This window comes from Corylus avellana, chromosome ca10 (genome assembly GCF_901000735.1).
Source record: "Corylus avellana chromosome ca10, CavTom2PMs-1.0".
NCBI lineage: Eukaryota > Viridiplantae > Streptophyta > Magnoliopsida > Fagales > Betulaceae > Corylus > Corylus avellana.
In genome coordinates, this window is record NC_081550.1 from 20,276,624 (window position 1) to 20,300,041 (window position 23,418).

The 23,418-nt window shown below is 39.6% G+C and overlaps 7 protein-coding genes across 7 annotated transcripts; 4 read left to right on the top strand and 3 right to left on the bottom strand.

The window, feature by feature from the left end:
* The first annotated feature begins 2,345 nt into the window (after positions 1–2,345).
* Positions 2,346–3,013, top strand: LOC132164321 (pleckstrin homology domain-containing protein 1). Its single transcript, XM_059574814.1, has one exon. It carries the CDS (start codon positions 2,404–2,406, stop codon positions 2,845–2,847), a length of 444 nt encoding a protein of 147 aa, XP_059430797.1. The 5' UTR covers positions 2,346–2,403; the 3' UTR covers positions 2,848–3,013.
* Positions 3,014–4,858: 1,845 nt separating this feature from the next.
* Positions 4,859–5,406, top strand: LOC132163127 (UDP-glycosyltransferase 71K3-like). Its single transcript, XM_059573319.1, has 2 exons — positions 4,859–5,023; positions 5,119–5,406. Exons 1-2 carry the CDS (start codon positions 4,859–4,861, stop codon positions 5,404–5,406), a joined length of 453 nt encoding a protein of 150 aa, XP_059429302.1.
* A 1,712-nt stretch (positions 5,407–7,118) lies between these two features.
* On the top strand, positions 7,119–8,805 carry LOC132163738 (UDP-glycosyltransferase 71K1-like). The gene has a single exon (XM_059574109.1). It carries the CDS (start codon positions 7,287–7,289, stop codon positions 8,688–8,690), a length of 1,404 nt encoding a protein of 467 aa, XP_059430092.1. The 5' UTR covers positions 7,119–7,286; the 3' UTR covers positions 8,691–8,805.
* Positions 8,806–9,175: 370 nt separating this feature from the next.
* Positions 9,176–12,708, bottom strand: LOC132163128 (putative receptor-like protein kinase At3g47110). The gene is made up of 2 exons (XM_059573321.1): positions 10,026–12,708; positions 9,176–9,561 (listed from the first exon to the last, which is right to left on the bottom strand). Exons 1-2 carry the CDS (start codon positions 12,706–12,708, stop codon positions 9,176–9,178), a joined length of 3,069 nt encoding a protein of 1,022 aa, XP_059429304.1.
* Positions 12,709–15,462: 2,754 nt separating this feature from the next.
* LOC132164138 (pentatricopeptide repeat-containing protein At2g29760, chloroplastic-like) lies at positions 15,463–18,163 on the top strand. Its single transcript, XM_059574568.1, has one exon. The coding sequence runs from the start codon at positions 15,472–15,474 to the stop codon at positions 17,710–17,712; it is 2,241 nt and encodes a 746-aa protein (XP_059430551.1). The 5' UTR covers positions 15,463–15,471; the 3' UTR covers positions 17,713–18,163.
* Positions 18,164–18,687: 524 nt separating this feature from the next.
* LOC132163129 (putative receptor-like protein kinase At3g47110) lies at positions 18,688–20,798 on the bottom strand. Its single transcript, XM_059573322.1, has 2 exons — positions 19,448–20,798; positions 18,688–19,076 (listed from the first exon to the last, which is right to left on the bottom strand). Exons 1-2 carry the CDS (start codon positions 20,796–20,798, stop codon positions 18,688–18,690), a joined length of 1,740 nt encoding a protein of 579 aa, XP_059429305.1.
* A 34-nt stretch (positions 20,799–20,832) lies between these two features.
* On the bottom strand, positions 20,833–22,142 carry LOC132163130 (putative receptor-like protein kinase At3g47110). The gene is made up of 2 exons (XM_059573323.1): positions 20,940–22,142; positions 20,833–20,853 (listed from the first exon to the last, which is right to left on the bottom strand). The coding sequence occupies exons 1-2, from the start codon at positions 22,140–22,142 to the stop codon at positions 20,833–20,835; spliced, it is 1,224 nt and encodes a 407-aa protein (XP_059429306.1).
* Positions 22,143–23,418: the final 1,276 nt, after the last annotated feature.

Here is a 23,418-nt window from a genome sequence, read left to right on the forward strand (position 1 = left end):
ATGCAACATAGAGGTAAAAGTAGTTTTGAATGTTTTATATTTTTAGTTGTGAGAATTGAAATTCTTGTGAATTAAGGAATAGTTGGAGGCAGAAACCTCATTACTTGTATGCATTATGCGCATTGCTGCATTGTGTGAACTTTTGGTAGTCTTGTCTTCTTGTTAATGATTGTGTTGTATGAGTTATGTTCAATATGTTACTCAGCAGACAATCTGGAAGCAAGCCCGATTGAACGGAAATTTACTGGTTAAGTTTTCACATTGCCATGCCTCTAACGAAGTAAACAATAAGATACCCTCTAAATGAAATTCTAAAACTCCTGCCTCACTTTGCCAAAGTGCTGGAAATATAGAGTGACAGAGGATAGTGGTGACAAGTTATTACCCTTGTGATACTTTGGCCTCGGGTGCTATTAGGGGTACTATGGTTTTACAAGAATTACCTTATAAACTGACGTGGTAATTCATGTGACTTCTATCACGTCAGCTACTAAAATGTGGATGATATTCACCATTTTGACAAACTGACATGACAATTCATATTGTAGTTATCAAGTTAGACATTGAAATGTTGACTGTAGCAATCTATGTGACACTTTGTTTAAGAAATCACTTATCTCAAAAGTTTAAGTCTATAAGTTTGAGCAGTTGTTATCATTTTTCAGTGTGGAACTCAATGTGACACTTTGTTTAAGAAATCACTTATCTCAAAAGTTTAAGTCTATAAGTTTGAGCAGTTGTTATCATTTTCCAGTGTGGAACTCAATCATTTTACACCCACACGTATATACTCAACAATCTTCCTCCCATGTGGGGTTAGGTCAGGCTATGGCTTAGTTGGACTTAAGGGAGCACCTGCGGTTTTCATCGTCTAGGCCCCTCCTATGCGGCTCCTAGAGAGTAGGTGCTACTATGGTCACGCCTAGGTAAGATAACCATAATTGGTCTCCCCGGTCTACCCTTTTTTATTAAAAAAATGAAAATAAAAATAAAAATTTTCCCTCCATGTGTGAGTCTAGCACCACGTTGTTACATTCCCCCTCAAATGTAAGCTTTTTATCATTCTTATGGGTTTTCTCCAAGATCACTTGTGGAGCCATGTAGGTTTGCTTGCGCCATGCACATTTGTTCACACTCCATGAACTCTCATTTACGCTCATGCCATGAACCTGTGCCTCTTATTCTATGCACCTTCGTCCATACTCACACCTTGCTTCTTTGTTCTTACTCCTAAAACTCTTGTACATGCGTACGCCATAAACCTTCGTCCCTTTACCCTAAGAACCCTCGTCCATGCTCGCACTTTACACCTTTATTCCTCTAAGGACATTCGTCCTTATTTGCACATTGCACCTCTATACCTAGCGCCACTTCATCCTACTGCACACCAGTATCAATTCTGATATAACTAGTTAAGGTGATATTTTAAAAAACCTATTTAGTGAGTATAATTTTAACATGTTGGGATACTACTTAATCAAAAAGCTTAACCTTATAAATTTTAGTTCAACTATCCTATATTAACCACTCAAATTTAGCCGGAGAAAATTTGCCCAATAATATATATATGGGTTAAATACTCCATACCCCCTTAGGGTTTTTCAACTTAATTTTTTTCCCTCTTGTGGTTTCATTTTTATCATAGGAGGTCTTTGTGGTTTTGATAAGTGACCAAGTTAGTCCATCCGTTAGTTGACCATTAGGATTGACATGTGGACCAATTAGACGTCGACACGTGGCACATATTTAATTATTTTATTTTATTTTTTTAAAAAAGGGAAAAAAATTAGGGGTGGCTCCATCTGGCCGGATGGGGGTGGCTGCCCAGGGGGTGGCTCGGCCACCCCCTTGGAGCCCAAGGGGGTGGCCGAAACCACCCTCCGTACCCACTGGGGGTGGCTCGGCCACCCCCATGGAGCCCTAGGGGGTGGTTTCGGCCACCCCTATCCGGCCAGATGGGAGTGGCTCGGCCACCCCCAAATGGCCAAGGGGGTGGTTCGGCCACCCACAATTTTTTTCGGTTTACTTTTTTTATTTTTTAAATACATTTTTTTTTTAATTTAAAAAAAAAATAAAAAAATTAAATATGTGCCACGTGTCGACGTTTGATTAGTCTACGTGTCAGTCCTAACGGTCAACTAACGGATGGACTAACTTGGTCACTTATCAAAACCACAGGGACCTCCTGTGATAAAAATGAAACTAAAGGGGGGAAAAAATAAAGTTGGAAAACCATAGGAGGATATGGAGTATTTAACCCTATATTTATATATACACAGTGGAAACGACGTCGTATTATCACTGCCAACTCCCAGCCAAATCTGAGCATTTTAGGACAATTGCGTTGAGAATCGCAAAGGTTTGTCCAAAACCGATTCACCAAAAGTCTCATCTGAGCTGTAAATGGCAAAGAGAATGGAGACCCTATGGCGGGCGGCGACGGGCCAGGACCCGAGCCCGGAAGACTACGACGGCGTGGAGTTCTGGTCGAATCCGGAGCGCGCCGGGTGGCTTACCAAGCAGGGCGAGTACATCAAGACCTGGCGCCGCCGCTGGTTCGTGCTCAAGCAAGGCAAGCTCCTGTGGTTCAAGGACTCCTACGTCACCCGAAGCTCCACGCCTCGTGGTGTCGTCCCAGTGGGCACCTGCCTCACCGTCAGGGGCGCCGAGGATATCCTCCACAAGCCCTGTGCCTTCGAGCTCTCCTCCAACCAGGACACCATGTACTTCCTCGCCGACTCCGACAAGGAGAAGGAGGAGTGGATCAACTCGATTGGACGGTCCATAGTGCAGCACTCGCGGTCGGTCACCGATTCCGAGGTCGTCGATTACGTTAGCCGGGGGTGATGATCTGGAGGAAATGAATTATCTTTCTTGTTTGTACACTGAGAGGTGCGCTTAATATTTGTATATTCCTTGTTTATAAGGTTATCTGCTTTGATATAGTAAAAGCTTGTAGTTTTCTGGATCTTTCTCTGGTTTTCTAATTATGAATTGAGATGTTTTCTGTTAATTCGTTGTTTATGTTTGGATTTTTTTTTTTGGTAAGTTATAAATTCGGGTGTTATGTTTTAATTGTTGTGTTTGGATTGGTTTTCTAGGGTTTTGGGATTCGTAATTTTTTCAATATTCAGTGGATAGTCTGTGCAATCCAAGAGTTTGAATAATCAGGGTTGAGTTATGATTCTCCCTTGAATATGAATGGAGGTGATTGCGGGATAGTTAGAGCTGAGTTTCTTTGTAATGGATGGATAAATTGGTTGTAGGAGGAAGAGCTTTGTGGGTGCTTCTTGATGAGAATTTGCATATGTTATTTGTCAGCTCTGTTTGGAAACGGCAGGTATATTGCTGCTTAGGGCTTCACTGATCTTTAGGTATATGAAGTTCAAGGTGGAAGAGATTTGTCATTAGGATGTGTGAGTCATCTGATTCTATTGGTTGTAATGTTCCGGATATGCCTTTTGAATTTCCGTTTCCCATTTGGGTTTATCCCTTTCCGTGTAAGTGATAACGGAGTTTGAATTGAACGCTTTCCTTCTCTCCGGACATTGTAACAAGTAATAGGTTGTCATGATCATGTTTGTAGAAGAGAACTAAATCCTGCCATTACATGTGCGCTTATTTATCTATTTCTACTTCTCTTGAAAAATTCATGAATGGGGATAATCTAAGAGTTAATATGGCTCAAATGGTTATGTGCAGCAGTTATTTCTGACTCCACCTATTCTCAGTATGCAGCATCATGTTTTTTTTTTGGTTACACGGGCTGCTCAATACACTTCATCTTGCTTCCTTAGTCACAAGCTCTAGCATGTTTCTTTTGTCCTTGATTTATTTCAAACCCTATGCAATCCATTTCTTTTCCCCAGATTTTAATGAACCAATTTTTGACACTACTCATTGGAAACGTAGTTTTAGGTATGTGGTAGAAAAATTGAAGAAGTCTCTACCTTAGAAAACAGCTGGAAGGTTAGCTTGGCAAAATACAAGATTGAAACTTCACTCAGAGGGTGCATTCCCGCAGATGTAAGCCTATGTTCTGTGCCTTCACATGCACAGCAAGAATGCAAGTAGCTTCACTGTTTAGGCAAGCCTATGTTACCTGAATACATTTCTAGTTTCTCAGCCCATTCATGCACAATTGAATCTTGTTTTGTTCTCAAATTCGGCTCCCACAGTTGCGAGACAGGCTTTCTGTGGTAGGTCTAAATAGTGTTCCACTTCCATAATTACCCCATGAGATCTAGGGGAGCTTCACTGTCTAATAGATAGATTAACACCTGTGTCATAAAAATAAAGATAGATTAAGACCTGAGACTAACGTGCTGGACAGATGAGCAGAATCTGTGGGGCTCTGCTCATCATCGTTGGAGAAATGACAGTTGTTATTTGTTCCTTTCCTTTTGGGCTCTTTTTCTAATTTCTAATTTCTATTTTTTAATCTTGTTTGTTGTCTTGATTTTTATCTGATTTAGTTTCAAGCCTTTGGAGCTATCCACCCTTTGATTGATCTGGTCATGGGAAGACAATAATATGATGCACAAAACAAGTAATGTGTGCTTTCTTGTCTCCTACAGTCCAAAATGCCCAACCTACCAAAATATGTAAGCATCCCAGAGAGTTGGTGGGAGGAATAGGTGTGCTTTCTTGTCTCCTACCCCAACTTAATTAGAGCTACGAAAATGTGTCAGCCTCCTAGGGACTTGGTAGTAGGAATAGGTGTGCTATCTTTTCTCCTACAGTCTAAAATGCCCAACTTAGAGATATAAAAATAGTCTCTGGCTCCTAGAGAGTTGGTAGGAGGAACAAGAAAGATCAAAGAGCATTCATCAAAAAAAGGAAAGATCAAAGAGCGAAGATGAGGCAAGCAGATCTCATCTTCATCCCAACGCCAGGAATTGGTCACCTGGTGTCGACCCTTGAATTCGCAGAGTGCCTAATTGATCGTGATGATCGACTTTTGATCACAATCCTTTCCATGAAGTTCCCCTTTACTACCCTTGCAGATGCATACACCAGATCAGTTACTGCCTGACAAGCTTGAATCCAACCCCGAAGTAGATCCACCTCCAGCAGAGTTATTTAACTCGGTCGAAGGCTATATATCTGTTTTCATAGAAAGTAACATACCCAATGTCAATCGTTGTCTCACAAAGATTGTATCCTCCAACTCAAACTCAAGCTCAGCCAGAGTTGCCACATTGGTTCTTGATATTGGAGAGCTTGTGGCATGGCGTACCTATTTTAACATGGCCTATATATGCTGAGCAACAGCTCAATGCATTTAAGATGGTGAGAGAGTTGGGATTAGCAATGGAGATGAGGTTGGACTATAGGAGTGGTGGTGATCCGGTGATGGCTGAAGAGATAGAGAGAGCTGTAAGACGCCTGATGGATGGTGAATGAGGTTAGGAAGAAGGTGAAAGATATGGGAGAGATGGCCAGAAAAGTTGTGAGGGATGGTGGATCTTCGTTCACTTCTATTGGACAACTTATTGAATATATGATAGGCAGCAGTTGATATAGAGAATGCATATGTTGGGGTGATTTGTCATTGTTGTTGAAGAAATAGACCAAAAAACAAAAGGTCTTGCATGTAGACTTACTACCTTCTCCACACCCATTTGCCGAGTAGCTAGGATCATCTTGATTCTGGAATTTATATCCCTAAACTCGTCGATATTTGCTTGTTTTTATTGCAATTTGTGGCTGAAATTTCCCTTTTCCAACTTGGTGTCTCAAAAATATATTGCATGGAGCGCAGACTTATCATTGTGCTTTGTCCCCTTTATACTATTTAGAATGGACCCTTTTTCCACAATTTGAGTACTCATTGGAAAAGTAGTTTTGGGTATGTGGTAGAAAAATTGAATAAGTCTACCTTAGAAAACAGCTTTTGGGGTGGTTGGCTCGGAAAAATAAATTTGAAACTTCACTCGGAGGGTGTATTCCAGGGCAGATTGTCGACTTGGTATGTCAGCTATGGAGTACAAGGTTAGATTAAAGGCAGTTATAGAATCATGTACACCATTGGATTAAGAGCTGAGACCAACGCGCTGGACAAATGAGCAGAATCTGTAGGGCTCTGCTCACATCATCATTGGAGAAATGACAGTTATTGTTTGTTGATTTCCTTTTGGGCTCTTTTTCTAATTTCTAATTTTTATTCTTTAAGCTTGTTTGTTTTGTTTTGTTTTGATTTGATTTGATTTTTCTCTGTTTAAGTTTCAAGCCTTTGGAGCCCTCCATCATTTTCTAGAAGGTAGGAACCCTTTGATTGACCTGGTCATGGCAAGACAATAATATGATGCCTTTGGAAAAGAAACGCAGTTATGATATAATCACCGCCTTGGCCTTACAATCCCACATATTAAGCTCTTCTTTATGTGTGATTGCCAAATTACTACTTGGCTGATTTCACCTGCCAAATATAGACATGGTAAAAACATATACACTATTACTGGCGTAAGTATAAAAGTATTTTGTCCGGCCAATATCACTCTAATAGTCTTTTCTTGTTTTGCTGGTGGCCCGGAAAATTTACTGTATCAACTAGTATAATACCAAGATGGGCAAAAAGTACAAATAAGCAGGAGTAGGATCCCTTACAATTTTTTTACAATTGTAAACTTTCAAATTACGTAATTTAGGTTATTTTTAGGTATCAAAATACTTAAAAAATGTTACCTATTAAAAATGTGGCATATTATCGAGGTAACCAAAAAACAAATTCCTTCCAAAATGGTTTCTCTTCATTTTTGTAGAGATGCTTATTTTTCATAAAATCAAAAGACAATTTTTAGGTTAAATCTTTTTTACAATATAGAGGGCAAGATATTTTCAACAGAAATTTATCCCATTTTTAATAGGTGACATTTTCAAGCGTTTTGATGCTTAAAAATGACCAAAATTGCATAATTTGAATTTTTATTTTTTTTTTCGTCAATTTGAGAATTTATAATTAAAAAAAAAAAATCATAGAGAATCCTAATCCGAAATTCTGTAACATTGACTCCTGAATGAGGATTGTTTGAAATTTGGTGTCCGGAATCGAGTATAATTTAGGTGGAGCCTACTTGTGAGAAATAGCTCAAAAAATATGAGGCTCACGTCCAGCGAATTTTAGGGAATCCGATCTCATACCGCTGACCAGACCAGCCTCCCAATAATACAGTCGTCTTTCCCAATAAAGAAAGGAAAAGGGGAGGAATGTGCTTTCTATGAAAATAGTCTCAGCCTCCTAGGGAGTTGGTACGAGGGACAGGAAAAACGAAAGAGATCAGAAGATGGGGCAAGTAGCAGAGCTCATCTTCATCCCAATTCCAGGAATGGGTCACCTGGTTTCCACCCTTGAATTCGCAAAGTGCCTGCTTGATCGTGATGATCGACTTTTGATCAAAGTTCTTTCCATCAAATTCCCCGCTTCTCCATTTGCAGATGCATACACCAGATCACTCACCACCTCACATGCTCGAATCCAGCTCATAGATCTCCCCCAAGTAGACCCACCACCATCGGAGTCGTTCAAATCTCCCCAAGCCAATATATGTGCTTTCATAGAAAGCAACATACCCAACGTCAAACATGCTGTCACGAAGATTTTATCCTCTGGCTCAGCTCGAGTTGCAGCGTTAGTTCTTGATTTCTTCTGCTTGTCAATGATTGATATTGGCGGGGAACTGGGTCTCCCTTCTTATTTATTCTTCACCTCCAATGCTGGATTTCTTGGTCTCATGCTTTGCCTTCCAACTCGCCATAACCAAGTGAACGGCGCCGAATTCAGCGACGAAGATCCTCCGTTGTTAATCCCTGGCTTTGTCAACCCAGTTCCGGCAGCTGTTTTGCCTTCAGCTGTGTTTAACAAGGATGGTGGCTACGCTGCTTATATTAAGCTTGCACAAAGATTCAGAGATGCCAAAGGAATTATAGTAAATACGTTCACAGAGTTGGAGCAACATGGTCTCCGCTCGTTTTCCGATGGACAAACGCCTCCGGTCTACGCTGTTGGTCCGGTGCTTGACCTGAAGGGTCAACCGAACCCTGGTTTGGATCGGGCTCAGCATGACAGCATCATGAAATGGCTTGATGATCAACCTCCATCGTCTGTGGTGTTTCTATGCTTTGGAAGCCGTGGGATCTTCGGTGCAACCCAAGTGAAAGAGATAGCTTTTGGGCTGGAGCGTAGTGGGCAGAGGTTCTTGTGGTCCTTGCGGCCGGCCGCCTCCTTGCCGTCGGACGATGACATCCTGCCGGAAGGTTTCTTGGAGCGGATAGAAGGGAAGGGGATGATATGTGGAGGTTGGGCGCCGCAGGTGGAGGTGCTGGCACACAAAGCAGTCGGAGGGTTTGTATCTCATTGCGGATGGAACTCAATATTGGAGAGCTTGTGGCATGGCGTGCCTATTGTGACATGGCCTATATATGCTGAGCAACAGCTCAATGCATTCAAGATGGTGAGGGAGTTGGGATTGGCAATGGAGATGAGGTTGGACTACAGGAATGGAGGTGGTGATCTGGTGATGGCTGATGAGATAGAGAGAGCTGTAAGAGGTGTGATGGATGGCGGCAGTGAGGTTAGGAAGAAGGTGAAGGAGATGGGAGAGAAGGCTAGAAAAGCTGTAATGGAGGGTGGATCTTCGTTCGCTTCTATTGGGCAATTTATTGATGATATGATCATAGGCAGCAGTTGATACCGCATATTGGGTTGATTTCTCTTTGTTTGAATTTTGCTTGTTTTTATTGCAATATGTTGCTGAAATTGCCCCGAAGTTTCAAAAATGAATAATATTACATATCACACTTTTATTTCATAATGCAAATGTCGGCTAAAATAATGATTGATATGAAGGTTGGTCGAGGCTGCCACTTCAACATTGTAAGATAAAATAGACATTTAAAAGTATAATTTAAAAGGTCAAGTACAAATCATTTGTTTCATGAGGGTACAAGTCGTTATAATCTTACGTGGTTTCATGTTATACTTGTTGAAGTACGTTACAAAACTTGAAAAGGACAAAAAAACAAAAGAAAAAAGAACTGAGCATAAAAAGTAGAAAGGAAAAGAGAAAGTGGACATATATACAAATATACCTGTATACATTTTTTTCTTGTTCTAATCCATTCCATTCATTGAAGTTTTTTAGAAACTTTCCCCTTTAACTGAGCTTTCAATTTTCTATTCACGAGTTCCACTCCCAAGGAGTTTGGCTCTAATTGAAAGCAATTCCAGGGTAACTCTTCTCATGTCCATTCTGTGTCTTGGAGATTCTGCTGAACATGCAAGGCCAATGTGAATGACCAATATCAAGCATTCAATTTCGTCACTTGTCCACTCACCCCAACATGTAACTATGTTCTTAGTTTCTCCTACCTCGTTCGAAATTGATTGGTCCAGAATCTGTGTCACTTGTCCCTGCAATGTCAACTTGACGAAGTTGTGAAGGTTCAGGTCATCTTTGAATAGTTCATCAGTGGGTCTTCTTCCAGTGAATATCTCCAACAAGAGGATCCCAAAGCTGTACACATCACCATTAGTTGATTGCTGACCACCAATTCCATACTCTGCAAGAATTAGGAGAACTTCAATGGTATAAAACTAGTGATTTGGTTAACTTAAAGGTAGTTGTCTCACGGTGATAAGAGGCGCATTCAGATATTTTGTAGTGGGCTTAACCTAGGACTGTAAACGAACAGAACCGCTCATAAACAAGTTCGGGCTTGGCTTTGATAGTCTTGATTCGGTCTTGGTTTGTTTAATAAATAAGCTGACCGTGACACAAAATTAGGCTCGATTATTAAACGAGCTATGTTTGTATAAACTCGGCTTAACTCATATAACTTCATTTTTATTATTCTTATAGTATTATTTTAATTTTGTAACTAGAATATCTTAATAAACCTAACAGCATTAACTATAGAAATAAATCTAACAGCATTAACATCCAATTTTTTGGTTCTTTTCTTCCTTGTCTTCTTCCTTGTCATTTATACTTGCTACAAGAATGAGTGAAATGTTGAAACGTTACCTGGAGGAGCATACCCGACAGTTCCATTAATCCCAGCTGAGCTTAATTGATTTAGAAGAGCTTGCTTGCCGGATTCTGAAAGGAGTCTTGCCAAACCAAAATCACTTATATGAGCAGTCAAATCATCATCAAGAAGAACATTGCTTGGCTTTAGATCACAGTGAATAATAGGGGTTTGGCAGTGATGATGAAGATAAAGCAAAGCAGAAGCTACATCTATTGCAATGTCCATTCTCTGTAGAAGGCTTAAACTTCTCAGCTGCTTGAGCCCATCTTCTGGATGCAACCACATCTCCAAGTTTCCATTTGGCATGAACTCATATACTAAAGCTTTGAAATCTTTGCCCTCAAAATCAACACTTGAGCAAGCAGTAAGAATCTTAACGAGGTTTCGATGCCGGATGTTCCTCAAGGCTTGGCATTCAGCAATGAAGCTCTTTGAAGCTCCTTGCTTTTCAAGGTTGAGTACCTTGATTGCAACACTTTTTCCATTCGATCCGAGTATTCCTTTATAGACAGAACCAAAATTACCTGAACCGATGAAATTTCTCTCAGAGAATCCACCGGTTGCATTGAGCAATTCTTGATACGAAATTCTTTGGTAATAGTGCCCAAAAGAAGAAACAGAAAGACGTTTCTTCTCTGGCTTTCTCAACAAGCACACAGAAATCAAAGACAACAACGTCAAGCAGAAAGCAGCTGCAATGACCATTGCCAGTATCAGCTTAAAAGCAACATGCTTTCTACGCTTGCATGTTGGCAACTGCAGCATTTGGATCCCCCCACAAAGCCTGTTGTTGCCATAGACTTTAATTGCTGTAGCATTGCTGAAGGACCCTTGTACCGGTACCTCTCCCTCCAGATTGTTGAACGACAGATTTAAGTTTTGCAACAAGGGAAAACTAACCTGCATGTAGCTTGGGATTCGGCCGGCCAATTTGTTGTGGGACAGATCAAGATATCGAATACCTTTTAACCTACTTAAATCGGGAATGGTTCCTTCAAAGAAGTTCCCCTGCATATAAAGAAATTCCAACGCCAAACAATCCTTTAGCTGCCCTGGAATCTCTTTGGAAAATTTGTTGTATGACAAATCCAGAGCAACAAGAGATTTCAGGTTTCCTACTTCTGGTGGCAACGGACCCGTCAGAGAGTTATGAGACACATTAAGGACTAGAGAAAGAGCTGGAAGAGCAAGGAGTTGCTTTGGTATGCTGCCATTTAATTTGTTATGGGAAAGGCGTACATCTTGCAGGTAGCTACATCTTTCCAGACTCGCGGGTATGCTTCCTACTAAGCTGTTATTACACAAATGGAGAGCTAACAATCGAGTCATATTGCCAAAGGAAGATGGGATCTCCCCTGTCAATTTGTTTGCACCCAAGTATAGTTTGTTCAAGTTTGAGAGCTTCCCAATTGAGGCTGGAATATTACCTGTTAACAAATTCTGATCCAGGCCAAGTTGAGTTAGGCTGACTAGATTTGATATCCGCATGGGTATGCGTCCACCAATAAAATTCCCTCTTAGCTGTAGCCATGTTAGTTGGGTTGAGAGGTTTGTTATAGAGTCAGGCAGCTCACCACCAAGCCGGTTGTAGCTGAAATCCAGCCTCTGTAACTTGCTACAATTGGTCAAAGAAGTCAGAAAACTCAAATCATCAACTGACTGATTTCCGAAAAGATTCCCAGATGCATCAAGCCATTGAAGATCTTTTAAATCGCGAAAAATCGTAGGTATGTTTCCTGTTAAACGATTCTCAGATATATGAAGGAGCTGCAAATTTGAAGCATTGGCCAAGGAAGCTGGAAAGCTTCCTGTGAATTTGTTTCCTCCCCCCAAAAGAAGTTCTTGGAGATTTGGAAGAGCAATGCCTAAGTCAGGCTTGAGGTTACCAGAGAGGTTGTTGGAACACAAGGAAATGAAAATGAGTGATGATAAATTGTATAGGGAAGCTGGAAACCCACCGGAAAGATGATTCAATCCAACATGAAAAAATTTCAAGCTTGTCATTTTGGCTACTGTACCTGGAATTTCTCCCTCCAAATTGTTATATGCAAACCAAAGCTGTTGGAGAGATGACAGGTTCCCCAGAGGTGGTGGGAACCTTCCACTTAGGTGGTTGTTGGAAAGAGATAGGATCTCAAGTTTGGATAAAGAGCCAAGTTCAGATGGGATTTGTTGTACTAGGTTGTTGTAGTGGAGATCAAGATTGACAAGCTTGGAACAGTGAGACAAATTAACTGGAATTGCTCCTTCCAATGAGTTATAACTCAAGTTTAGATTTTGAAGCCTGATTAAGTGACCAACTTCTGAGGGGATTCCACCAGAGAAGGAGTTGTTTGCAAGGTTGAGGGATCGAAGGAAAGATAGATTTCCAAGGTGGGGAGATATGGTGCCAACCAATTTAAGGTCTTTTAGGTTCAAACCGATGACTCTTTGGTGGTTGTGGCCACAGGTGACCCCAACCCATTGGCAGAATTGGAAAGACTCATTCCAAGAAGCCAGGACACTGGGGGTGTCATGTATGAGGGACTTGAACTCTAGTAATGCATGTTTGTCTGTTTCAGTTGAAAGTGTGGTAGCCAAGGAAAATTTTGAGACTGTAAAGAAGAGGGACAGAAGAAGGATGGTCCGGGAAGTTGGTGAAAAGAAGAGTCTGAAACAAATAACAGGATGCTCCATGGGAGAGGGAGAAAGTTGCAGCCACAATGTGGAAAATCTTCTATTTTTTTACTTTTCACTGTCGAAGTAAGAAAAGGTTAATGACTTTTGACTTTGACTATACTCTCATAGTGAATTTCCCTAATTTTGAAGGTTTCTTCCACTACCCACAAACCCAAGCCTTGGCCCCTTAATGTTCTCTTAAGAAAAGGTAAAGGTTAATGACTTTTGACTTTGACTGGGGAAGCTTTTGAGTTTCATCTTCGATCACTTCAAAAAAAATCATTGAGTGAAGGAAGATCATTCATTCATGCACTTGTCGACTGTCGTCAATGTATATATGATTGAATATTAGTTAATATAATTAAATTTATCTTTTTTATTTTTTTAGGAAAAATTTATCATTCATTCAAGCACTGTTGGCATTTTGTTCCCCAAACTGCCCCCACCCTCATCATCATCCCCAAACTGGGTTTTAGACTTCTCCGTTCAATCACCGATATCCATTCAAACATGTAAACCAAAATATTGAAAACTCAACCTACAGTTTTGGCCATCTACCCCAACAAACTAGTTGACAAGACAGCGATAAACCAAACCGCAAGAAATGAAGAAAGGGAAAGTAAAAAGGAATTATTCTTGTCGGAGAAGTCTTCAACGCGGTGACATAGTATAGGTGGGTTTTGTTCCTTGTGCTTTTGCTTCAAGATTTCACACATTGCTCGTGAAACACAAAATGGGTACCCAACAACAGGGGTGTCAAAAAATACCGGAAAATCGGGATTGGAACCAAAAAACTAGAAAATCAGGGAACGGTTCCGATTTCGGTTGGAAAAAACCAAAAATCGGGGAGCCGATTCCGATTCCGTTTTTTGGCACCCAGTTATAACCGGGTAATTGGGTGCATATATATATTTTACTTTTATTTTTACTTTTTAGTGTTTAGTTTAATTTTTAGTTTAGGTTTCATTGTGTTTGTAATATATTTATGAACTATTTTTATTGTCAGGGGGTATTTCTTTTGGTCGGTAGTTTATTTAAATACTTGTTTTATTGATTTTTTTTCCGGGGTTTTGAATTGTTGTAGTAAGGGGTATTTCTTGCGGTTGTTGGTTTATTTAAATACTTGTTTTTATTGTTTTCTTTAGGTTTGTAGTTGTGAGGGGATATCTCTTTTTGTTGTTGGTTTGCTTACATATATTATGTATTAGCCTATTAGGTAACCTTTTAAAATGATTTTTATGGCATTTAAAAAAATTGGATTTTTATTTTTAATCCCCATATAGGCAAAAACATTTATTTTTTAGGATTTTTGGGCCTTTTAAATTTTTTTTTATTTGGAACAATCACAACAAAGTCCAATTTAGTGGGACAAAAAGGCTAATAGTTTTTTTTTAAAAAAATTGGCCAACTGTGTGCAAAAAATGGGCTTATTTTAAGCCCAATACCTAAAATAAGCCCAAGATACAATTTTTTTAAAAAACCGGGTACAAATTGGAATTAGCCGGTTAACCAGGACCTGATTACCTGGTTCTGATTTTCAGTTTTGGCCAATAACCGAGAATCGAGACCGAGTTGACACCCCTATGCAACAAGTGTGAAAATTCATTTCAAAAAACTAGCTTCGGCAAATTGGGTCATCGTGAAATGCAAGAGAACCCAAAAAACGTCGAGCTTTCGTGCAAGAATTAGAAGGATATGAGACAAGTTACACGGGGACGCTTCAAGGCTGGTTCTTTCTCATGCCGTCGTTGGCCAGAAACCCACATGGGTCACTAGCCAGACCGGTCAAACCCTCCTGGGTTTCTAGTCGTGACCCACCAGGTCTGGCCAGACCTTTGGCTCGCCGCTCTTTGTTTCCTCGCCAGCGTGTACCTCTCTTGCGTCACCCTCAACAAACTCACTGGACAAAAAAATTTCAATAGGTTTTGAGATTCTATCCTGTGTATGGCTATGGAGTTTCCGACTAGAGGAGGAGGGAAGAGAAGCTTGAGAACCTCTTTCACTTGATTTGCTGGGGACCCAATTGGTTAATTATTTTTCTCAGTATATATTGTTCTGGGAATTATGGAGAAATTTGTTGCAATGAAGTTCAAATATGTTTGCCCTGGCAATTAGCAATGAATACTACTTTACTAGACCTAGAAAAATAGACCTATAAACCCTTGTGAGAACAATTTGGGGATGATGATGAGGGTGGGGGCATTTTGGGAAACAAAATGTCAACAGTGATCATGTACGAGATCATTGTTCCGTCAGTCAAAACGCCTTTGACTGACGGATTGGTTGAATTGCAAAAATTGAAACATTAGAGGTCGAATTGAAAATCGTTCTAAACTTTGGGAGGTAAAGTGTAATTTTTTTTATAAAACTTTAATTTTTAAAATAAGTAGTGATTTAACATGTTATTAACAACAATCATATCATTCCATAAGATTTTTCATTAATTTTCTAATAAAATCACGTGAGATCTTAATTACACACCTACAAAATTATCAAAAAAAAAAAAAAAAAAAAAACCTAATAGCCTGTGAGGGGGAGGTTTTTGGGGTTTTTTTTTTTTTTTAAAAAAAAAAATAATTTTTAGAATGTAATTGAGAGACTTCACATGGCGTTGTTAAGATATTAATTGAAAATCTTATTGAAGAATTTGATCGAGTAAACGGTGGTACCTCGCTTGTCGTTTAGTTGGGCCTACGCGATATTATTATCGAACAAAGGCAATTCATCGTCAAAGTTTTACTTAAAACGCTCAAACGGTAACTGAATGGAATTAGTTGGCAAATGACTCGAGAACTCATGGCAACTCTAAGCACCCCACCTCTCTCTCTGCCACGTCGCTCCAACCTCCCAACCCCTCCTTCCCCAACCGTCAATAACGACCGGTATTTCGCAAACCACCCAACACTTTCACTGATCAACCAATGCACCAGTACAAAGCACCTCAAGCAAGTCCATGCGCAGATGCTCCGTACAGGCCTCTTCTTCGACGCTTTCTCAGCCAGCAAGCTCATCACAGCCAGTGCTCTTGAGCCATTCTCGAGCCTCGACTATGCCCGCCAAGTGTTTGACCAAATTCCCCAACCAAATCTCTACACTTGGAACATCATCATTCGTGCTTATGCGTCAAGCCCCAATCCTACTCAGAGCCTCCTAATATTTCTGCAGATGCTTCATCAGTGTGAGCATTTTCCAGATAAATTTACTTTTCCTTTTGTGCTTAAGGCGGCTTCGGGGCTTAAGGCTTTTCGGGCAGGGAGAGTGTTTCATGGGATGTTGATTAAAGCATCGCTTAGTTCGGATTTATTTATTCTTAACTCACTTGTGCATTTCTACGGTTCATGTGGGGATTTGGATTTGGCTTATGGGGTGTTTATGAAGATTCCGAGGAAAGATGTTGTCTCTTGGAATTCTATGATCACAGCTTTTGTGCAAGGAGGTTATCCTGAAGGGGCGCTGGAGTTGTTTAGGGGAATGGAGAAAGAGAATGTGAAGCCAAATGATGTGACGATGGTGGGTGTTCTTGCAGCTTGCACCAAGAAGTTAGATTTGGAGTTTGGGAGGTGGGTGTGTTCGTATATTGAAAGGAATGAGATTAGTGTGAACTTGACTCTGAGTAATGCAATGCTTGATATGTATTGGAAATGTGGGGGGATTGAAGATGCAAAAAGATTGTTTGATAAGATGCTAGAGAAAGATATTTTCTCTTGGACAACAATGCTTGATGGATATGCTAAGTTAGGGAAATATGATGAGGCTCAGCGTGTTTTTGATGCAATGCCTTGTCAAGATATTGCTGCGTGGAACGCCCTCATTTCAGCATATGAACAGAATGGTAAGCCAAAAGAGGCTTTGGCTATATTCCGTGAATTGCAGCTCAGAAAGGATGCCAAACCGGATGAGGTCACTCTTGTTTGTACTCTATCGGCTTCTGCTCAGTTGGGAGCTATGGATTTAGGCAGATGGGTCCACGTGTACATAGAGAAGCAGGGGATTAACTTAAATTGTCATCTCATGACCTCTCTCATTGACATGTACACTAAGTGTGGGGATGTTGAGAAGGCACTCGAGGTATTTTACTCAGTAGAGAGAAAAGATGTGTTTGTTTGGAGTGCCATGATTGGTGGTCTGGCAATGCATGGGCGTGGAAGAGCTGCAATAGATTTGTTCTCAAAAATGTTAGAAGCTAAGGTCAAGCCCAATTCTGTGACTTTTACTAACGTATTATGTGCTTGTAGCCACACTGGATTAGTAAATGAGGGACGAACCTTATTCTATCAGATGGAGCCAGTTCATGGGGTCGTGCCTGAAGACAAGCACTATGCTTGCATGGTTGATATTCTTGGTCGTTCAGGCCTTCTGGAAGAAGCTGTCGAATTGATAGAGAAAATGCCCATGGTTCCTACCGCGTCTGTATGGGGGGCTCTGCTTGGGGCCTGTAGACTTCACGGGAATATTGAGCTTGCTGAACAGGCTTCTAGCCGTTTGCTTGAGCTGGACCCTGGAAATCATGGAGCCTATGTGCTTTTATCCAACATATATGCTAAACTAGGGAAGTGGGATAGAGTTTCAAGGTTAAGGAAGGTCATGAGAGATTCTGGACTGAAGAAAGAACCAGGTTGTAGCTCAATTGAGGTCAATGGTATCGTTCATGAGTTTCTAGCTGGTGATAATTGTCACCCTCTATCCAAGGAAATATACTCAAAGTTGGATGAGATTGCAGCAAGATTGAAGTCAATTGGTTATGTGCCAAACAAGTCCCACCTCCTGCAACTTATTGAAGAAGACGACATGAAGGACCATGCCCTAAGCCTTCACAGTGAGAAGTTAGCAATTGCCTTTGGGCTTATTAGTATGGCCCCATCACAACCAATTCGGGTTGTGAAGAATCTTCGTGTTTGTGGGGATTGCCACTCTGTTACTAAGCTCATATCCAAGCTTTATGGTAGAGAGATACTTCTAAGAGATCGTTATCGATTCCATCATTTTAGAGGAGGACATTGCTCATGTATGGATTATTGGTGAATATGAGAAGCATTGCCTGCAAAGGAAGATCTCACCTCATATCTCAAGCATGAGACTGTTACCGGCTAAATAATTGTTGAAGCACCAAGAGTACCGGTTGAGCAGTTAATCAAAGTGGTGATCAAAGCACCAAGAATGCAGGTTCAAGTTGATTAGCATAATATATATGGTCATTAATGCCAAAATGTGTAAGTGAAGAAAAAAAAAAGAAGAAATGTCAAATTGCCAATCAGGAGCATTTTTGGGAGAGGTTTGGCTTTGGTATAGTTCTAGTTGGAAGTGGACTTGTTGGGATTATGACGTCTTCCATAAAGTAATGACAAATTGTCAAAGCATTTTTGGGAAGGGGTTTGGCTTTGGGTCTAGTTGCAGTTGGAACTAGACTCTTTAGAAATAAAAACTTGTGTTTTATAACATGACACGGATACGTGTCTAAATCTCAATTATAAAATGCTGCTAATAGTCTTGAAGGCCTTTAGTGATGACTTTTGGTCGTCGCTAAAAACCTTTTTTTCTTGTTCATTTTTTTTTTTTTTTTTTTTTTTGTAGTAAATGATCAGATAGTTTAGAGGATCTTAGGCCTCTAACAAACACGGCGTTTAAGGATAAAACTTTTCATGCCTTTTTATTCAAAGAACGTTGCCTTAAAGAGGCTCACACATAAGAGATTACAGATTCCTACCCAATAACAAGTACATACATAAGAGATAGACTAAAACATTACAACTAAAACAAAGTATAATAACAAAGACCATCTCTGGGATAACTTGGGGATAAACTTCTTATTCCTTCACTAACATAAACTTCTTATTTAAGGGGCAAGTCGATGTACTGAAAGATAAGATAAAGAAGGGATAATTCCCAACTCCTCTCACTTCACCATGTGTGCCTCTCGAAACTCTTATTCGTGCAAACTCTTATTCACATAACGGACGTATTTTAGAAACTTTACCCGTTAACTGAGCTTTCCATTTTCTATTCATGAGTTCTGTTTTCAAGGAGTTTGTCTCTAATTGAAAGCAATTCCAGGGAAACTCTTGTCATGTCCATTCTGTCTCTTGGAGATTCTGCTGAACACGCAAGGCCAATGTTAAAGACCAATATCAAGCATTCAATTTCTTCATTTGTCCAGTCACTCCAACATGTAATCATGTTCTTAGTTTCTCCTTCCTCGTTCAAAACTGATTGGTCTAGAATTTGTGTCAATACTTGTCTCCGCAATGCCAACTTGACAAAGTTGTGAAGGTTCAGGTCATCTTTGAACAGTTCATCAGTGGGTCTTCTTTCAGTGAATATCTCCAACAAGAGGATCCCAAAACTATACACATCACCATTAGTTGATAACTGATCGCCCATTCCATACTCTGCAAAAATTAAGAGAACTCCCCAATATAGTAAGAATAGTTTCAATGGTATAAAACTAGTGATTTTGTTAAGCTAAAGGTAATTGTCATGCAATGATAAATGAACCAAGCTTGAACAACTTATTTAGCTTCGCAATAAGCTCGAGTTTGAGTCATGTTTGAAATAAAATTAAATAAATCGAGCTTGAACATTTAATATTTGACTCGATTACAGCCCTAAGTGAGCTACCTTGTTTTGATTATTGATACACTCTTTCAGTATCGATCTATATAAAGCAGCATTAACATCCGTTTTCTAGTTCTTTACTTCCTTATGTTCTTCCTTATCATTTATACTTACTAAAAGAATGAGTAAAATGCTGAAACATTACCTGGAGGAGCATAACCGACGGTTCCATTAATCCCAGCTGAGCTTAATTGATTAAGAAAAGCTTGCCTGCCAGATTCTGAAAGGAGTCTTGCCAAACCAAAATCACTTATGTGAGCAGTCAGATCATCATCAAGAAGAACATTGCTTGGCTTTAGATCACAATGAATAATAGGAGTTTGGCAGTGATGATGAAGGTAAAGCAAAGCAGAAGCCACATCTATTGCAATGTTCATTCTCTGGAGAAAGCTTAAATTTCTCTGCTGCTGGAATCCATCTTCTGGATGCAACCACGTGTCCAGGTTCCCATTTGGCATGAACTCGTATACTAAAGCTTTGAAATCTTTGCCATCATAATCAACACTTGAGCAAGCAGTTAGAATCTTAACCAGATGTCGATGCCGGATGTTCCTCAAGGCCTGGCATTCAGCGATGAAGCTCTTGGTAGCTCCTTCCTTGTGAAGGTTGAGTACCTTGACTACAACACTTGTTTCATCTGGACCAAGTTTTCCTTTATAGACAGTACCAAAATGACCTGAACCAATCAAATTCCTCTCAGAGAATCCACCGGTTGATTTGAGTAATTCTTGATAAGAAATCCTTTGGTAAAAGTGCCCAAAAGAAGAAACAGAAATACTTTTCTTCTTGGACTTTCTCAAGCAGCACAGGGAAATCAAAGACAACAACGTCAAGCAGAAAGCTGCTGCAATGCCCAATGCCAGTGTCAACTTAAAAGCAACATGCTTTCTATGCTTCTTGGACCCTCGAATGGGGCATGCAGGCAACTGCAGCTCTTGGATCCCCCCACAAAGCCCACTGTTGCCATAGATTTCAATTGCAGTAGCATTGCTGAAGATCCCTTGTACCGGCACCTCTCCCTCCATATTGTTGAAAGACAGATTCAAGTTTTGCAACCAGGAAAAACTAACCATGTAGCTTGGGATTGGGCCAGTCAAGTTGTTATGGGAAAGATCAAGATATTGAATACCTTTTAACCCTCGTAAATCAGGAATGGTTCCTTCAAAGAAGTTCCCCTGCATCTGAAGAACTTCCAACGCCAAACAATCCTTGAGCTGCCTCGGAATCTCTTTGGAAAATTTGTTGTATGACAAATCCAGAGCAACAAGAGATTTCAGGTTTCCTACTTCTGGTGGCAACGGACCCGTCAGAGAGTTGTGGGACACATTAAGGACTACAGAAAGAGCTGGAAGACCAAGGAGTTGCTTTGGTATGGTACCATTTAATTTATTATGGCAAAAACGTACATCTTGCAGGAATCTACACGTTCCCAGACTCGTTGGTATGCTTCCTTCTAAGCTGTTGTTATACAAATAGAGATGTAACAATCGAGTCATGTTGCCAACAGAAAATGGGATCTCTCCTGTAAATTTATTTCCACCCAAGTATAGTCTGTTCAAGTTTGAGAGCTTACCAATTGAAGCTGGAATATTCCCTGTTAAAAAATTCTCTTCCAGGCCAAGTTGAGTTAGGCTGACTAGATTTGATATCCGCATGGGTATGCGTCCACCAATAAAATTCCCTCCAAGCTGTAGCCATGTTAGTTGGGTTGAGAGGTTTGCTATGGAGTTAGGCAGCTCACCACCAAGTAGGTTGTAGCTGACATCCAGCCACCCTAAATGGCTACAATTGGTCAAAGAACTCAGAAAACTCAAATCATCAACTGAACGATTCCCGAGAAGATTCCCATATGCATTAAGCCGTTGAAGATTTTGTAGATTACCAAAACTCATAGGTATATTTCCTGTGAATTGATTCCCACCCATATCAACCTGTTCAAGTCCTGAAGCATTGGCCAAGGAAGCTGGAAAGCTTCCTGTGAATTGGTTTCCTCCCCACCAAATTACTTGGAGATTTGGAAGAGCAATGCCTATTTCAGGCTTGAGGTTACCAGCGAAGTTGTTGTAAGTCAAGCAAATGAATGTGAGTGATGATAGATTGTAAAGGGAAGCTGGAAACACACCTGAAAGATGATTCAATTCGACTCGAAAATATTTCAAACTTGTCATTTGCGCTACTGTATTTGGAATTTCTCCCTCCAAATTGTTTTCTGCAAACCAAAGCTGTTGGAGAGAGGACAGGTTCCCCAGAGTTGGTGGGAACCTTCCACTTAGGTGGTTGTTGGCAAGACATAGGATCTCAAGGTTGGACAAAGAGCCAAGTTCAGATGGGATTTGTTGTACTAGGTTGTTGTACTGGAGATCAAGATTGACAAGGTTGGAACAGTGAGACAAATTAACTGGAATTTCTCCTTCCAATGAGTTATGACTCAAGTTCAGATTTTGAAGCCTGATCAAGTGACCAACTTCTGAGGGGATTCTACCAGAGAAGGAGTTGTTTGCAAGGTTGAGGGATCGAAGGAAAGAAAGATTTCCAAGGTGGGGAGATATGGTGCCAACCAATTTCAGGTCTTTTAGGTTCAAACCGACGACTCTTTGGTGCTTGAGGCCACAGGTGACCCCAACCCATTGGCAGAATTGGAAAGACTCATTCCAAGAAGCCAGGAAATTGGGGTTGTCATGTATGAGGGACTTGAACTCTAGTAGTGCATGTTTGTCTGTTTCATTTGAAAGTGTGGTAGCCAAGGAAAATTTTGAAACTAACAAGACGAGGGACAGAAGAAGGATGGCCCGGGAAGTTGGTGAAAAGAATAGTCTTAAACTCATAACAAGAAGCTCCATGTGAGTGGGAGAAAGTTGCAGCCACAAAGAGAAGCTCGTGAGGTTGGCAGGGAAGTCTCACATGCATGTATATATATATAGGGAACAAACTGAACAACCTTTTCTTATTAATTAATTAATCACGAAAAATACACTTTATCTCTCTCAAATTGTACCCTTTAATTGACCTCGCATTTAATGTTAGATTGCTCTTTATACTGCAATAGTTGACTGAAAGTATAAAACCTTCACCAAAAAATTTGATGAGAGATTATATGCGTGGATGAAATCTGACAAAATATAGTTAGTCGAACAAAAATAAAAGATAAAAAGGAACCAGGTTTGATCAGAATTATAGTAGTATAATATTAGCAAGAATTTAGATTAATAATTAAGATAAACTTCATTTAACCCCCTTAAACTACCACCCCAATGATGATCTACCCTCAAACTATTAATTACGACAATTTAGCTCCAAAACTACCAAAACAATGACAATGTACCCCACAATACTAGCAAAGTGACGAAATTATCCTTATAGAATTTTCAATAAGAGAAAAATACCTTTAAAATTTTAAAAAAATAAATAAATTTAGTATTTATTTTAGTAAGGGTAATTTCGTCATTTTGTTAAAATTTGAGGTACATTGTCATTGTTTTGGTAGTTTTGAGGGTAAATTGTCGCAATTGATAGTTTGAAGGGTAGATTGTCATTAGGGTGGTAGTTTGAAGGGATTATGTGGACTTTATCCTAATAATTAATAGCTCATAACCTGCGCTATGTGCGAGATTCTTCATTATAATTTAATTTTAAAATTTAAACGCATTTTTACCGTACTTTTCATTATAGGTTAAAAAAGACATAAAAATATATCTCACATCTTTAAATAAAAAATATTTATAAGTTATACATGTATATATATTACTAAACATAGTGAGTCAATGATACAAAGTTACAAAAAACATTGCATTTGAAAAAAAAAAAAAAATTATTAATACAAAATAAAACAAAATCTTTCAATCAATATTTAATGCAATCAAATAAATCTTCTATCTTATTTCAATACAAATAAAACCTATATAATTCCGAATATTAAAAAAAAAAATACAAAGCAAAATAAACAAAATCTTTTTTTTTTTTTTTTTTTTTTACGAATACAAAATAAAAGAAAATTTTTCAATCAACATTTGATTCAATCAAATAAATAATTTCACATTAAATTTGGTACTTAATTATCGGTTTGGTGTTTTGAAAGTATTTTTATATGAAAAGTACTTCTAAAAGCCAAACAAAACA

Bases quoted from the DNA above. Each gene is read 5' to 3' on its own strand.
- LOC132163129 (XM_059573322.1), bottom strand. From the start codon at position 20,798: ATGACTCGATTGTTACATCTCTATTTGTATAACAACAGCTTAGAAGGA. The intron at 19,077-19,447 runs GTAATGTTTCAG...TAATTTTTGCAG, and splicing joins CGTCGGTTATGCTCCTCCAG to AGTATGGAATGGGCGATCAG.
- LOC132164321 (XM_059574814.1), top strand. From the start codon at position 2,404: ATGGCAAAGAGAATGGAGACCCTATGGCGGGCGGCGACGGGCCAGGAC.
- LOC132163130 (XM_059573323.1), bottom strand. From the start codon at position 22,142: ATGGAGCTTCTTGTTATGAGTTTAAGACTATTCTTTTCACCAACTTCC. The intron at 20,854-20,939 runs GTCAGCCTAACT...AAACTTGAACAG, and splicing joins CCATGCGGATATCAAATCTA to ACTATACTTGGGTGGAAATA.
- LOC132163128 (XM_059573321.1), bottom strand. From the start codon at position 12,708: ATGGAGCATCCTGTTATTTGTTTCAGACTCTTCTTTTCACCAACTTCC. The intron at 9,562-10,025 runs GTAACGTTTCAA...TAATTCTTGCAG, and splicing joins TGTCGGGTATGCTCCTCCAG to AGTATGGAATTGGTGGTCAG.
- LOC132163738 (XM_059574109.1), top strand. From the start codon at position 7,287: ATGGGGCAAGTAGCAGAGCTCATCTTCATCCCAATTCCAGGAATGGGT.
- LOC132164138 (XM_059574568.1), top strand. From the start codon at position 15,472: ATGACTCGAGAACTCATGGCAACTCTAAGCACCCCACCTCTCTCTCTG.
- LOC132163127 (XM_059573319.1), top strand. From the start codon at position 4,859: ATGAGGCAAGCAGATCTCATCTTCATCCCAACGCCAGGAATTGGTCAC. The intron at 5,024-5,118 runs GTTACTGCCTGA...CTGTTTTCATAG, and splicing joins CAGATGCATACACCAGATCA to AAAGTAACATACCCAATGTC.